The following is a 14,777-nucleotide window of genomic DNA, read 5'->3' on the forward strand; positions in this document are numbered from 1 at the left end:
CGCCTTGAAGCACATTCGGAGCAAGTTCTAGACCATTCACACGGGCACTTGGACTAGCAACAAATCATCTCACCCCTCACACAACTAGATCGTAAAAGAGGATAGAGTCAAGAGCCTACAACAACCACACTCAAGTTTAAAGATCACTATGCTCCAATAAACCACTCGATGATTGCCAAAGTCAACTTAATAGTCTTAAAGTCACTAACTAGAGCTATTACTTTCAAATACCTTGTCTTTAATCATAAGCACGTAGTAAATTTTGTTGGTTCCAAATGAAGAAAGATTAACTCTTTAAGAATGACTTGATTAGGCCTACTACTACTACTACTACTACTACTACTGCTACTACTGCTACTACTGCTACTACTGCTACTACTGCTACTACTGCTACTACTGCTACTACTGCTACTACTGCTACTACTGCTACTACTGCTACTACTGCTACCACTACTGCTACCACTGCTACCACTACTACCACTGCTGCTACCACTGCTACCACTACTACCACTGCTGCTACCACTGCTACCACTACCACTACTACTACCACTACTACCACTACCACTACTACTACTACTACTACTACTACCACTACTACTACTACTACTACTACTACTACCACTACTGCTACTCCCACTACTGCTACTACTGCTACCACTACTGCGACTACTGCTACCGCTGCTACCGCTACTGCTACCGCTACTGCTGCTACCGCTACCGCTACCGCTACCGCTACCGCTACCGCTGCTGCTACCGCTACCGCTACCGCTACCGCTACCGCTGCTGCTGCTACTGCTACTGCTGCTGCTACTTCTACTGCTGCTGCTGCTGCTACTGCTGCTGCTGCTACTGCTGCTGCTACTGCTACTGCTACTGCTACTGCTACTGCTGCTGCTGCTACTGCTGCTGCTACTGCTGCTACTGCTGCTGCTGCTACTGCTGCTACTGCTGCTACTGCTGCTACTGCTGCTACTGCTGCTACTGCTACTACTGCTGCTACTGCTGCTACTGCTGCTACTGCTGCTCCTGCTGCTCCTGCTGCTACTGCTGCTCCTGCTACTGCTACTCCTGCTACTGCTACTACTGCTACTACTGCTACTGCTACTACTACTACTACTGCTACTACTGCTGCTACTACTGCTACTACTGCTACTACTGCTACTACTGCTACTACTGCTCCTACTGCTGCTACTGCTGCTACTGCTGCTACTGCTGCTACTGCTGCTACTACTGCTACTGCTGCTACTACTGCTACTGCTGCTACTGCTGCTCCTAATGCTCCTACTGCTGCTACTGCTGCTACTGCTGCTCCTGCTACTGCTACTACTGCTACTGCTACTACTGCTACTACTGCTACTACTGCTACTACTGCTACTACTACTGCTACTACCGCTACTACCGCTACTACCGCTCCTACTCCTCCTACTACTGCTCCTACTACTGCTGCTACTGCTGCTACTACTGCTCCTACTACTGCTGCTACTGCTGCTACTACTGCTACTGCTGCTACTGCTACTACTGCTACTACTGCTACTCCTGCTACTCCTGCTACTACTGCTACTCCTGCTACTACTGCTACTCCTACTCCTCCTGCTACTACTGCTACTACTACTGCTACTGCTGCTCCTGCTGCTGCTGCTGGTGCTGCTGCTACTGCTACTGCTACTACTGCTACTGCTGCTACTGCTGCTACTACTGCTACTACTACTACTACTGCTGCTACTGCTACTACTGCTACTACTGCTGCTACTGCTACTACTGCTACTACTGCTGCTACTACTCCTACTATTATTATTACCTAAACACAAAGATGGACTCATTCTTTTAAGAAGGTTGTCACGCCATCCATTGTTGGGACGAGTCACCCGGTTTACACAAAAATTATCTTTGTAAAGAACCGTGGTGTTAAGAAAACCAAAGACTTATAATCCACAAAAGCATACAAAGAAGCTACTTAACAAAACAAGAACTAAAGAAGCATAAAAAGAAGCTACTTAACACAACAAGAACTAAAGTGGAAAAATAAAGAAGCTAATGAACAATAACTACTAAAGATTGACAAATACAAATAAGAAAATAAAGAGAATCATCAAAATATTACAGACCAAATGTATCCACAGTGTGTCAATGTATCAAATAAACTCCACCCCCTCCCCCCAAATAAAAGTAAGCATTGTCCTCAATGTTTAGAAAAATAAGAGTGAAAGAAGAGAGGGCGAAGAAAACTCCCTAAGGATCCTTGGACATCTCAATGTCCCTAGCAATATCATCTCCCTCAGGGTCAGTCAACTGAATCTCATCATCATCATATCTAGGCGTGGCAGGAGTGGCAAACTTCACATGCATTGCCTCAGCAGTGTCAGCAACAAGGTCTGGCTCCTCAAACCGGCCAGTTGGTGCTACCGGTGCAGATGGTGCTGATGGATCTGAGATGGACTGGTGCGGGTCAAGCAATATGTCAAAGGGAAGACCTCCAGCTGTGGCAAGTCTAGTCACTTCCTTTCTGAGCTTGTCCACTGATTCCTTGCTTGCCTGAGACTTCCTCATCTTCTTCACTTCCTTTCCCAACTCCTCAATAACTGACCCGTGCTGCACCAATATATCCATGATGTTGCTCGTATCCATCAATGATACCAATTGAATGGCTTCTTCGGCTTCACCTTGGTGTCAAAATCTCTCGGCTCTACCTTTGCATCAGTGAGGTACTCTGTGATAATGTTGGGATACGGGTAGGCCGAGCTTTCTTGCCTGCTATCAATGAAATGTTGGCCGACATCACGACACCCACATTGATTGGGTACCCGACCATGATAGAAGCCAAAAGCACTCCCGAGGAATAGGAAGATGGGTCTTATTCTGGCTTGGGTCAAATCTGCTGCAGACAAAGGTTTGCCCCCATTCGCCTAAAAAATGAGAGTGCTCCGGTAGATAGGAAACCCAAAAGTGATCCATGGTGGTGGTGGCCCCGGTGGTGCTAAGATCTCAGCCAGCGAAGGTCATACTTCCTCCTTCATTGCGCACTTCTCCAAATATTCCTTTGGCTCAATATCCTCAAATCTAAAGTACGCGTTTAGCGTATGCTGATCAAACCCCACCTTGAGGTTGCGTACTTTGGTCACCTTCGTCCTTTTATTTATGTGAGCAACATTGGACGAGGTATTCTTTGGCATCCTCCACTCTCTCCGTGAACCATATCCAACCTTTTCGTGCTCTGAACTGCCTCAATATTGCTGGGTTGTATGTCTCTAAATCTTTCAATAAGAATTGTCGCTCAAGAGTCAACGACCTCACTAGCCACCACATACGAAACTAGTGAAGGCAGCCGAGCTGACAAATCTATCCTCCCAAACCTCCTTCTTCTTTGATCTCTCCATACATGTAACTGTAATATCTCCTCCTATACCATTATCGGGGACCTCATGTATAATCTGTGCCTCTGGGACTGGTGCAGCTGATGGCTCAGAAGCCTGGCTAGCACTCTCCGACCCTCGGAAGTGCTGTGAGATGAAGAAGACTCATACCTGAGTTGGTACCTCCCCTGTGGCCTCGACTATGTGGCCAGCTGCTCCTCCTGAACAGAGGCTGAGTTGCCTTCTGACACCTCCTTAGATGGGACATAGGAGCTAGACACACCTCTACCTCTATCGGTTGTGGTTTTATTTCTGATAGTCTTATGCTGGGCAAGGGGCAAGTTACCTCTACCTCGATCCTAGGAAGATTCACCTTTTCCTTTTACAGTGTCTTATCGACCTCTCGATCGAACCATTGTCTATACCAAAGCAAAGAGGATTGTTAGTTGCAATTTATTGTTCAACATATTCAGGACTTTATAATTAAGGGAGAAACAATTAGACACAGCGGGGTGATGAATATAACACATATCTATAGGTAAAGGGATCTACGGTCCGTACATTTTTTATGTGCGGCTGCAGAAGGGAGTTGCGGTCCGCAAAAATCTATTGTGTGGCTGCAAAAGGGAAGTGCAGTCTGCACACTTTAACTTGTGACCGCACTTCTGACTCTCCAAAAATGTCCACACTTTGATGACATAGAAATGGTTGATCTGCGACCTTAGAGGGAAATCTTTGGTCCACACATTTTAACTTGCGACCGCTCTTCTGACTGTCAAAAATGTCCACTCTCTGATTACAAAGAAATGGCTGATCTGTGGCCGCAGAGGGAAATCTGTGGTTCACACATTTTAGCTTGTAGCCACAGATTCCTTCTTCACTGAGTTGCCCAATTTTCCAATCTACGGATCGTGCAATTTCAAGTGCGGCCGCATATTTTAAAGAGTTACGAACATACCTATTTTTGTCTACTTAGGTTTTTCAGTTTCTTGCACAATTATGTATGGCAACATGGTAAAAACATGAAATTACACTAACCCATACTTATTAGAGCTTGTATTCAGGTTACCCAGTCTAGATCTATCCCACATGGATACATTGTTGAACTCTAATAGCAGATGGCCTAAAAAGAACTAAAAATCTAAAAATTAACTAACACATAAATTTAACATGAACTTGAAGCATACCAGATAAAGTGATTTCAATGAGTGAATAATTAAGGTGGTTGTGTGTGAGGACAGTTAAAATCTACATAAAAATCAATACTGTTTTGTTCAGAGAGGGAAAAGTGTACAATGGGCCATATTCCTCTATTTATACCAACCATTTGAGAAAGGGGAAAGAGGAGAGTACGACCGCACATTTTTATGTGCGGTCTGCACTCTATCACCTAAGCGGACATTCTCAGAACCCAATGTGCGGCCGCAAATTTTTATGTGCGGTCGCAGATCGACCTTCGCACTGACAAGCTCAAACTTCAGAGAGTTGGTATTTTAAAATTTCATATGTGCGGTCCGCAAGAGAAATATGTGGTCGCAATGCTCTTCTGCTGTGGCACATAGAAATGTGTGGTCCACACAAATAAAGTGCGGTCCACACAATTTTGAACACTTAGCTATATTTTTGTCCACCTTTCTTGTAAGTCACATCCATCCCTATAACACACTTTAAATCAAGTTAGAACACAAATAACACCTAACTACAAAAGGAAAAGGACAAGAACATGGGTTGCCTCTCAAGAAGCACCTAATTTAATGTCGCAGCACGATGCAGAAAACCCTCAAGTGAAGTGAATGACCGCCACCATGTGGCTATATCCATCCCTTCCTAGGTAATGCTTCACCCGGTGACCATTGACTCAGAATAGTTCATTATTTTTGTTTTTCAAGTGTAATGCACCAAAAGTTATCACACCAACAATTTCAAATGGACCACTCCACTTGGATTTTAGCTTCCTAGGAAGCATCCTTAATCTTGAGTTAAACAACAATACAAGATCTCCCACCCTAAACTCTTTATTCCAAATTTATTTGTCTTGAAGATGTTTTATCTTCTCTTTGTACAAGGACGAACTCGCATAAGCATGGTACCGAAACTCATTCAATTCATTCAAATGTGCAACCTCAAGTTAGCGGCTACATCCCAATCAAGATTCAACTTCTTTAGAGCCTACATTGCTTTGTGCTCTAGTTCCATCAGAAGATGACAAGCTTTTCCAAACACCAACCGTTATGGAAACCTTCTGATAAGTGTTTTGTAACTGGTCCGATAAGCCCATAATGAATCATCAAGCTTCGTGGACCAATCCGTCCGATTGGCATTCACCGTTTTAGACAAGATACTCTTTATCTCCCGATTAGAGACTTTCACTTGCCCACTAGCTTGTGGGGATAGGGGGTCATGACTTTGTGAGTAACACCATACTTGCTAAGTAAAATGTCAAAAGCCTTGTTGCACAAGTGTGACCCCCATCGCTTATAATTGCATGTGGAGTACCAAACCTTGTGAAAATATTCTTTTTCAAGAAAGCCACTATACTTCTCGCCTCATTGTTGGGCAAAGAGACTGCCTCAACATATTTGGAAACATAATCCACCGCGACTAAGATGTAGGTATTTCCACAAGAACTCACAAAAGGGCCCATGAAGTCAATGCCCCACACATCGAAAATATCAATCTCCAAAATGGTTGTGAGAGGCATTTCATTTTTCTTTGAGATTCCACCGGCCCATTGGTATTCATCATATCTTTTCACTAACTCACTAGAATCCTTGTAAAGAGTGGGCCAATAGAAATCACAACTAAGCACTTTGGCCATCGTTCTTGTTCCACCATGATGACCACCATATGGCGAAGAGTGACAAGCCCCAAGAATATCACTTTTCTCTCCTTTCGGTACACACTTCCTAATCACCCAATCCGTACAAATCCGGAAAAGGTATGGTTCATCCCAATAAGAATTTTGACAATCCCTTTTGAGCTTCTTTCTTTGGCTTGAAGAGAACTCATCCAGAATGATTCTACACACAAGAAAATTGGTTAAGTCTGTGAACCATGGCACCTCTTTCATTGCAATTGCCAAAAGTAGTCATTAGTTTCAAGTCCATCATGCGGTCTCCCCTCCTCTTTCAATCGAGACAAGTGGTTCGCTACTTGGTTTTTACTACCTTTTCTATATTGAATGTCAATATAAAATTATTGTAACAATAGCACCCATATCATCAACCGAGCTTTGGAATCCTTTTTGCTCATAAGATAGTGAAACGCCACATGATCCGTATGGACCATAAATTTTGCACTCATCAAGTACGAGCGGAACTTCTCAATTGCAAACACAATAGCAAGGAGCTCTTTCTTCGTAACAATATAGTTAACTTGGTCCTTATTCATGGTCTTACTAGCATAGTAGACCGGATGGAAAATCTTGTTGATATGTTGCCCTAAAACAGCCCCAACCGCTACGTCACTTACATCACACTGAGTTCAAAAGGAACACTCCAATTTGGAGCAGTGATGATGGGAGTAGTTGTCAACTTGAGTTTCAAAAATCAAAAACTCTCATGCAATCATCATTGAAATTAAACTTGGCATCCTTCTCAAGAAGCTTGCACAACGGTTTCACCACTTTAGAGAAATCTTTGATAAAGCGCCGGTAAAAGCCCGCATAGCCTAAGAAACTCCGCACACCCTTCACTGAAGTTGGGGTTGGAAGCTTAGAAATCACCTCAATATTTGCCTTGTCAAATTCAATTCTATTCCTTGAGATCTTATGGCCAAGGACAATACCTTCCTCGGCCATGAAATGACATTTCTCCCAATTGAGCACCAAATTGGTTTTTTCACATCTCGCCAACACTTTGTCCAAATTTGTAAGACAATCATCAAAATAATCCCTAACCACCAAGAAGTCATCCATGAAAACTTCAAGGTAGTCCTCCACCATGTTCCTGAAAATAGCCATCATACACCTTTAAAAAGTCGTCGGTGAATTGCACAAACCAAATGACATCCGCTTGAAAGAAAAAGTACTATTGGGACATGTAAAAGTTGTTTTATCTTGATCTTCCAGAGCAATGAGAATTTGTTTGTAGCCTGAGTAACCATCAAGAAAATAATAGAAAGCACGATCGGCCAATCTATCGAGCGTTTGATATAAGAAAGGAAGTGGAAAGTGATCCTTCCTTGTGACTTTGTTAAGCTTGTGATAATCCATATACACCCTCCAACCGGTCACCATTCTTGTAGGAATCAATTCATTCTTGTAATTGGTGACCACCGTTATTCCCCTTTCTTCGGGACACATTGAATCGAAGAAGTCCATGAACTATCGGAGATGGGGTAGACAACCCCGACATCTAACCACTTGATAATCTCCTTCTTGACTACTTCTTGCATAGCCTCATTGAGTCTCCTTTGATGTTCAATAGATGGTTTAGATCCATCCTCCAACTTGATCTTATGCATGGAAAAGGCGGGGTTTATACTCGGAATATCCGCCAAGGTCTACCCAATAGCCTTCTTCCTCTTTTGTAGCACCACGAGTGTGGAATCTACCTGCACATTAATCAAACAAGAAGAAAGAATAACTGGTAAAGTAGAAAAAGGGCCAAGAAATTCATATCGAAGATGTGGAAGCAATGGATTCAACTCCAAGGTAGGAGGCTCTTCAATAGAAAGATTTGTAGGAGGAGTCTTCTTATTTTCAAGATCCAAGGACAATTTTTGGGGTACATAGTTGTATGACCCCATTCCTTGCAAAGAGTTCACAGATTCCATGAAGTCATACATCTTGTCATCATCAAAATTGAGCAAGATTGCCTCCAATATATCACCAACATTGATTGTAGCTCTTGTATCATCAACAATGGCATCGGTCACCAAGTCCACAAAAAACACTCCTCATTACTATTTGGTTGTCACATGGACTTAAACACATATAATACCATTTTTTCATCACCAACCCGGAAAGTGAGTTTTCCAGCTTCAACATCATAAAGAGCCTTACCCATAGAAAGGAAAGGTATCCCAAGAATAAATGGTACCTCATAATCAACCTCACAATCTAGAATGACGAAATCCACTGTGAGAATGAATTTATCCTCCATACCAAAACATATTCAATCACACCTAACGACCTTTTCATGGTACGATCGGCCATTTGCAATCTCATAGAGGTGGGTCTTGGCTGTCCAATCCCCAAAGTCTTGAAAACCAAATAGGATATCAAATTGATATTTGTCCCAAGATCACAAAGAGCTTTAGCAAATTCGGCACTTCCAATTGTACAAGGAATCATGAAAGCACCGAGATCTTCCAACTTGGGAGCCATCGAATGAACAATTGCACTCACTTGATGAGTGACTTTAATGGTCTCAAAATTCATTGACCGCTTCTTGGTCACAAGATCTTTTATAAACTTTGCATAACCGATCATTTGTTCCAAAGTTTCGACCAATGGCACATTGATTGAAAGACTCTTCATCATTTAAATGAACTTCTTGAATTGATTCTCACCATTTTGCTTGGCAAGTCTTTGAGGGTATGGAGGTGGAGGCTTAGGCAATGGTGCCTTACCTTTTTGCACTACCAGCTCTGATATGTTAGTGATGTGTTCTTTAGACGGGTTCATCTCCTCTTGAGTCTCTTCCACACTATCATCAATATCAATCCAAACTTCCTCATTAGGTTGAACAACATTGTTCGAGATCTCTTATTATTCTTTTATCACTTGATCATCATCAGTAAGTCGCATTTCGCTTGAGGTGGGTGCATTCCCGCCTCTTACACTTCTTGTGGTAACGGCCATAGCATCCCCCGTATTGTTACCACCCTTTGGGTTTACCACCATGTCACTTGGTAGTGCCCCATTAGGATGAGAATTTAACGCTTGAGAGATTTACCCCATTTGAGCTTCTAAGTTGCGGATTGATGTGTTGTGTAAGGCAAATTGGGTATCTGAATCGATATTATTTTCCATCATTTGCTTGAACATATTTTCAGTATGTCTCATCTCATTGTTTGAAGAACTAGAACTATGGGAAGTATAAGGAAGTGGGTTGCTCGGTTGTTAGTACTTTGAGGGCATTTGAAAACCCGACCCCTGGTTTCCTTGATTATTACTCCACCCGCATTGATTGTTGCCTCCCCAATTTACTTGGTTGTTTCCACTCCAATTCCCTTAATTGTTTTTTCCACTCTAATTTTCTTGAATTTTATTGTTATGCCAATTCCCTTGATTGTTAGAATTCCAATTGCCATGATTGTTTTGTGGTCGCCATTGTTGTTGGTTTGGACTTTGGAAGTTGTTTCTTTGCCCTTGAAAATTGTTCACATATTGCACTTCCTCCTCTTGTTCATTGTAAGAATAATCTTGTTCAAAACCACCATCATCTTTCATATAGTTCTCCACTCGAGTTTGCACTTGTGGACCCTTGGCCCTCCTCTTGTTCACCAACATATTCACTCCCTTCATAGCATTGACTTGCTTAGGATCTTGCACTTGACTAAGTTGAGCCTTTGCAAGTTGATTTATGGTAGTGGTTAATTCGGCAATGGCTTACCCATGGTCATGCAATTCTTTTTAAAGGTGGATCATATTCGGGTCACCTTGTGGGACATTGGCCTGGGATTGCCAAGATGACGACGTCTCCACCATCTCATCCAAAATTTTAAATGCCTCTGCATAAGGCATAGTCATAAAGTTCCCATTGGCTAGTTGATTCACTACACATTGGTTGGTTGTGTTAATCCTACGATAGAAGGTTTGTTGAATCATGTTTTCTGTCATATCGTTGTTGGGATATTCCTTAACAATTGTTCTATAGAGATCCCATATCTCGTGTAGTGGTTCATTCGGATCTTTTTTGAATGCCAAGATCTTATCTTGAAGTGTAGCCATGTGCCCGAGAGAGAAAATTTAGCAATAAACGTTTTCGCCAACTTATCCTAAGTGTGAATTGAATGGTTCATCAATCGTTCCAACCAATCTAATGCTTTCCCCTGAAGAGAAAAGGGAAAAATCCTTAGCCTCAATACATCCTCGAAAATATTAGTTTGCTTGCTGCCCCAACAAGTAACTAGAAAGCCCTTCAAATGTTTATAAGCATTTTGAGTTGGAGCACCGGTTAAAAAACCCCGTTGCTCAAGCAAAGTGAGAATCACATTAGTAATTTGGAAGTTGTCCGCCCTAATATAGGGAGGGACTATTGCACTCGCATAACCTTCATTGGGTAATATAACGACACGACCGGTCGCTTTGATCTCTAGCGTATTATTTGGCGGTTTGAGGCCATGAGCAGCTTCACTTCAGGCATTATGACTTGTATGTGTGGTCGAAATTGAATTTCGGGAAGTTCGGAGTTGATTTGGAAAGAAAAGTCCTCATTTCAGAAGCTTTAAGCTGGAAGAATTGACTAAGGTTAGATTTTTGAGTATATGACCTCGAAATCAGGATTTGAGGGTTCCAACAGGTTTGTATGATGATTTTGGACTTCGGCGTATGTCCGAATCGGATTTTGGATGACCCGGGAGCAATATCCAGTATAATCCCATGGGTGGGGTCTAGGAAGGGTAGTGAGTACGCAGACCTTACCCCTACCTGGGGAGGTAGAGAGGCTTATTCCAAAAGACCAACATTGGCATTTGGAAGGATTTCATGAATTTAGGGTGGAAGTGTATTTTAATGTTATCGATATCCGTTTGGGATTTAGAGTTTGAAAATAGCTCTGTATGGTGATTCTAGTATTGGGAGCGCGTCCGAATATAGATTTGGAGGTCCGTAAGTCATTTCGGGATCATTTGGCGAAAGTTAGAATTTGAAGGTTTTGAGAAGTCTGACCGGAAGTGGGATTTTTGATATCGAGGTTGGAATCCGATTCTGATTCCGGAAGTTAGAGTAGGTACATAATATCGAATGTGACTTGTGTGCAAAATGTGAGATCAATCGAACATAATTCGATAGGTTTCGGTATCGAATGTAGAAGTTTGAAGTTCTAAAGTTCATTAAGCTTTAATTGGAGTGAGATTCATGGTTTTAGCATTGTTTGATGTGATTTGACGGCTCGACTAAGTTTTTAATGTATTTTGGGACAATGCCGATATATTTGGTTAAGGTTCTGGGGGGCCGGGTGGGTACCAGATGGTTAATGGAGCAAGTTTTGGACTAAGGGAATGTTGAGGCAGCTGGTATCTGGTGTAACCGACCTGCGAGGTTTTGGCCGCAGGTGCGGAACCGCAGAAGTGGCCGAGAGAGGCGCAGAAGCAACTGGGGAGTGTGTTGGGCAGAAGACGCAGGTGCGAAGAAGTTCCTACACCTACGTGATTGCATAAGTGGACAGAGAAGGTGCAGCAGCAGAAGCCATCGCAGGTGCGCACTGGCCATCGCAGAAGCGATTTGCGCAAATGCAGCATTTTGTCCGCAGGTGTGAGTTCTTGGCTGGGTAGTGAGGGCCACAGGAGCGGAATTTTGACCGCACCTGCTGAGCCGTAGAAGCGTCTTTTGGTCTGCAGGTACGAAGGACGGGCTGGGCAGTGTGCTTTTTTAAAATAAGGGTTTGGCTCATTTTGACTTCATTTCCTCCATGGTAGCTGGTCTTGGAGCAATTTTGGAGCTCCATCTTCATCATCTATGTCAAGGTAAGTGATTCCTACCTATTGAAAGTTAAATACTTGGATTATATATGGATTTAGACATGAAATTTGTAGAAATTGGGATTTTGAAGAAAAAACTAGAGTTTGGTATTTTTTGATTTTAACCACGAATTTGGACATAGAATTGAGAATAAATTATATATTCGAGTTCGTGGTATTATGGGTAAAGTTTATCTTCGAAATGTTTTTGAATCCGGGCACGTGATGCCAGATAGGCTAATTATAATATTTTATGTGCTATTAACATGACGGGCATCAATTGGATTTGGTAAATAAGTATATAAGTCTTATAATGTGTAATGTGGGGAATAACTAGAGGCCTAAGTCTAAGTCAAATTAGAAAATTTCATACTAGGCTAAAATTTCAAATAAATTCGCACAAGTCCACACGTTGGACGAGCATATCTAAATATATATATATATATGGTTTTATGTGGTGAACAACCTATCAAATTAAAGGTCTTCAAGTCTAGTTTCTAACGCTTCAAACCATTCATTATTTGGACACTCCTACATAAAGTTATGATCAAATTACCAAAGGCTGGATTTGCGACAAATTTTGCGATCGCAAGATGACTATGTGGACCGCATATGCGTCGCATAATGAAATAGTGTCGGGCAAAATGTTATGTTGTCGCATGTTGATTTTGCTGTAGCATAATCAATTATGCTGTCGATTATGCTATCACATAATGATTATGCTGCAAGAATGCTACCCATATTTCGATTATGCTATAGCATAATTGCACCACATATTTGACTTCGGGGGTCATTTTTGGAAATTTTTATATCCGAACCCACTTTGATAAATAAGCTTTGGGGCTTCATTTGGGGCCATTTTATACTAAATCTAGAGAGAGGTGAGAGCATTTTAGAGAGAGAAAGAGGGAACCTAGCCTCTTAATCATCAATCTTGCACAAACCCTCAAGAATCAAGCATGCTAATCTCTAGCTCACTATCTTCCGGGTAAGTCCTACTTCTAATATTTCATATATGAGATTATGAGTTCAAAAATATATTGTGGGGTTAGAAATAGGCCATGCATGTGACACTAAGTTATAGTATGTGCGATTAATAAACTATTTTGGGTAGTTCTTGATGAAATTGGATGAGGGAAGAAATAATTTCTATTGTAGAACCTTGTAGTCTATTTCACATGATTAGGTGTTTGATGAAATTCCTAAGAGAGTTACACCATGGGAAATCCTTCTAAATTATTAATTGATTTCACTTTCTCCTTATAGATTGTTATTTCTAGAGATGTTGGTGGATTGTAGAAACTTAAGAGAAGCTTAAACAAGGTATGTATGGCTAAAACCCCCTCTTCTTAGAAAGTGAGCTCCCATGGTGTCCCCGCATATGTTGTAAGTTGGGAATTTGATTTATGTAGTATTTGTTATTTCAAAGGATTTGGTGGTGCAAGAATATATGTGAAAGGTATGTCTCAATGTGTTCAATGTGCTATTCTTGGTAAATTGGGGATATGTGAAGAATATGAACTATATGCTAAATTGCCTAGATTTCAAGTCAAGTTTAAATTGTGATTATTATGCCGAATCATGAGAATTCCTCTCTATGCTTAGAATTTGAATTGCTCTTGTATGTGCCCATTATCTTAAATTGCAAGTTTGATGTTGAAAGTGAAAGCGATGTGGAATGTGAGTTATGAAATGTGGCCTAATTCCAAGTATGATGTGATAATTGTGGCCCTAAGTGCCTATGAATTGATATATGTGAAATAAAGATTGAAATGAGATGATTAATGATAAAGGAACAACGCCTTGGTAAGGCGGCCTAGCCGATCGGGCCGTGATCGGATGTCATGCCGCACACATAGTAGTATTGTACTGATATTGAATTTCAGAAAGTGAGAATGAGATTGTGATTGAGGTACATGTCTCAAATGAGGCAACCTAGCCGATCGGGTCGTGATCGGACTTCACTCAAGAAAGCGATGGTATTGTGAATGAGGATGAACAGTATTAAATGGCCCAAACTAAAGCTATGGAAATTATGTGAAAGCTATATGATTCCTGTTATTTGATGATGTGGTGATTGTTAAAGCTTTTGTTGAATCCTTTTAATTTCTTTGTTCTTGTATGGTTGTTCTTTCTAATTCGATGGTGTTTAGTTATACATACTAGTGTTATTCGATGGCACTAACGTCCCTTTTGTCAGGGGCGCTACGTCTTTAAAAGGATGTAGGTGGTTCTATAGTAGACAGTGGTGGTCGCAGCTAGTGACACATCTTCCTTTTAGCTGACATGGTGAGCCCCACTTCATTTCGGGGTCCTGTATCAATTGTTTATCATGTACTTTGTATTTTGAGGTATAGCTGGAGCCTTGTTGCTATCATTTCCATATTACTCTTCAGTTATATTTAGAGGCTTCATAGACAGGTTGTAGGTGGTGTTTGATAATAGGGAATTGAGTTAGAAATCTTGATATTTGGCAAAGATTTATAAAACTTGTAATATTTTGATAATTATAAATTAAGCTGCTAATGGAAATAAAATGGAAGTTGTTAATGAAATACTTACAAAGTATGATTAATGGAGTCCATCTCCTATTTATTTATGAATTAGTTTGGGTAGAATGAAACCTAACAGGCTTGCTTAGTCGGGTTTATTCAGTTGAGCGCCGGTCGCGCTCCTCGGTTTTTGGGATGTGACAAACTTGGTATCAGAGCCTAAGGTTTTAAAGTGTCCTAGGATGTCTCAGAGCCGTGTCTAGTAGAGTCCTTTTTATCGGTGTGTTATTGACCACATCTATAAGTT

The 14,777-nt window shown here is 41.4% G+C and overlaps 1 protein-coding gene across 1 annotated transcript; it reads right to left on the minus strand.

Annotated features, from left to right (window-relative positions):
- Positions 1–242: 242 nt before the first annotated feature.
- Positions 243–1,820, minus strand: LOC138888672 (uncharacterized). Its single transcript, XM_070170578.1, has 4 exons — positions 1,733–1,820; positions 1,202–1,644; positions 1,046–1,053; positions 243–852 (listed from the first exon to the last, which is right to left on the minus strand). Exons 1-4 carry the CDS (start codon positions 1,818–1,820, stop codon positions 243–245), a joined length of 1,149 nt encoding a protein of 382 aa, XP_070026679.1.
- Positions 1,821–14,777: the final 12,957 nt, after the last annotated feature.

This window comes from Nicotiana sylvestris, chromosome 3, assembly GCF_000393655.2.
Source record: "Nicotiana sylvestris chromosome 3, ASM39365v2, whole genome shotgun sequence".
NCBI classification, from domain to species: Eukaryota; Viridiplantae; Streptophyta; class Magnoliopsida; order Solanales; family Solanaceae; genus Nicotiana; species Nicotiana sylvestris.

Excerpts from the sequence above, each read along its gene's own strand:
- LOC138888672 (XM_070170578.1), bottom strand. The coding sequence starts at position 1,820 with ATGAGTCCATCTTTGTGTTTAGGTAATAATAATAGTAGGAGTAGTAGC. Across the intron at positions 1,645-1,732 it reads CAGTAGCAGCAGTAGTAGCA|CACCAGCAGCAGCAGCAGGA; the intron begins GTAGTAGCAGTA and ends CAGTAGCAGCAG.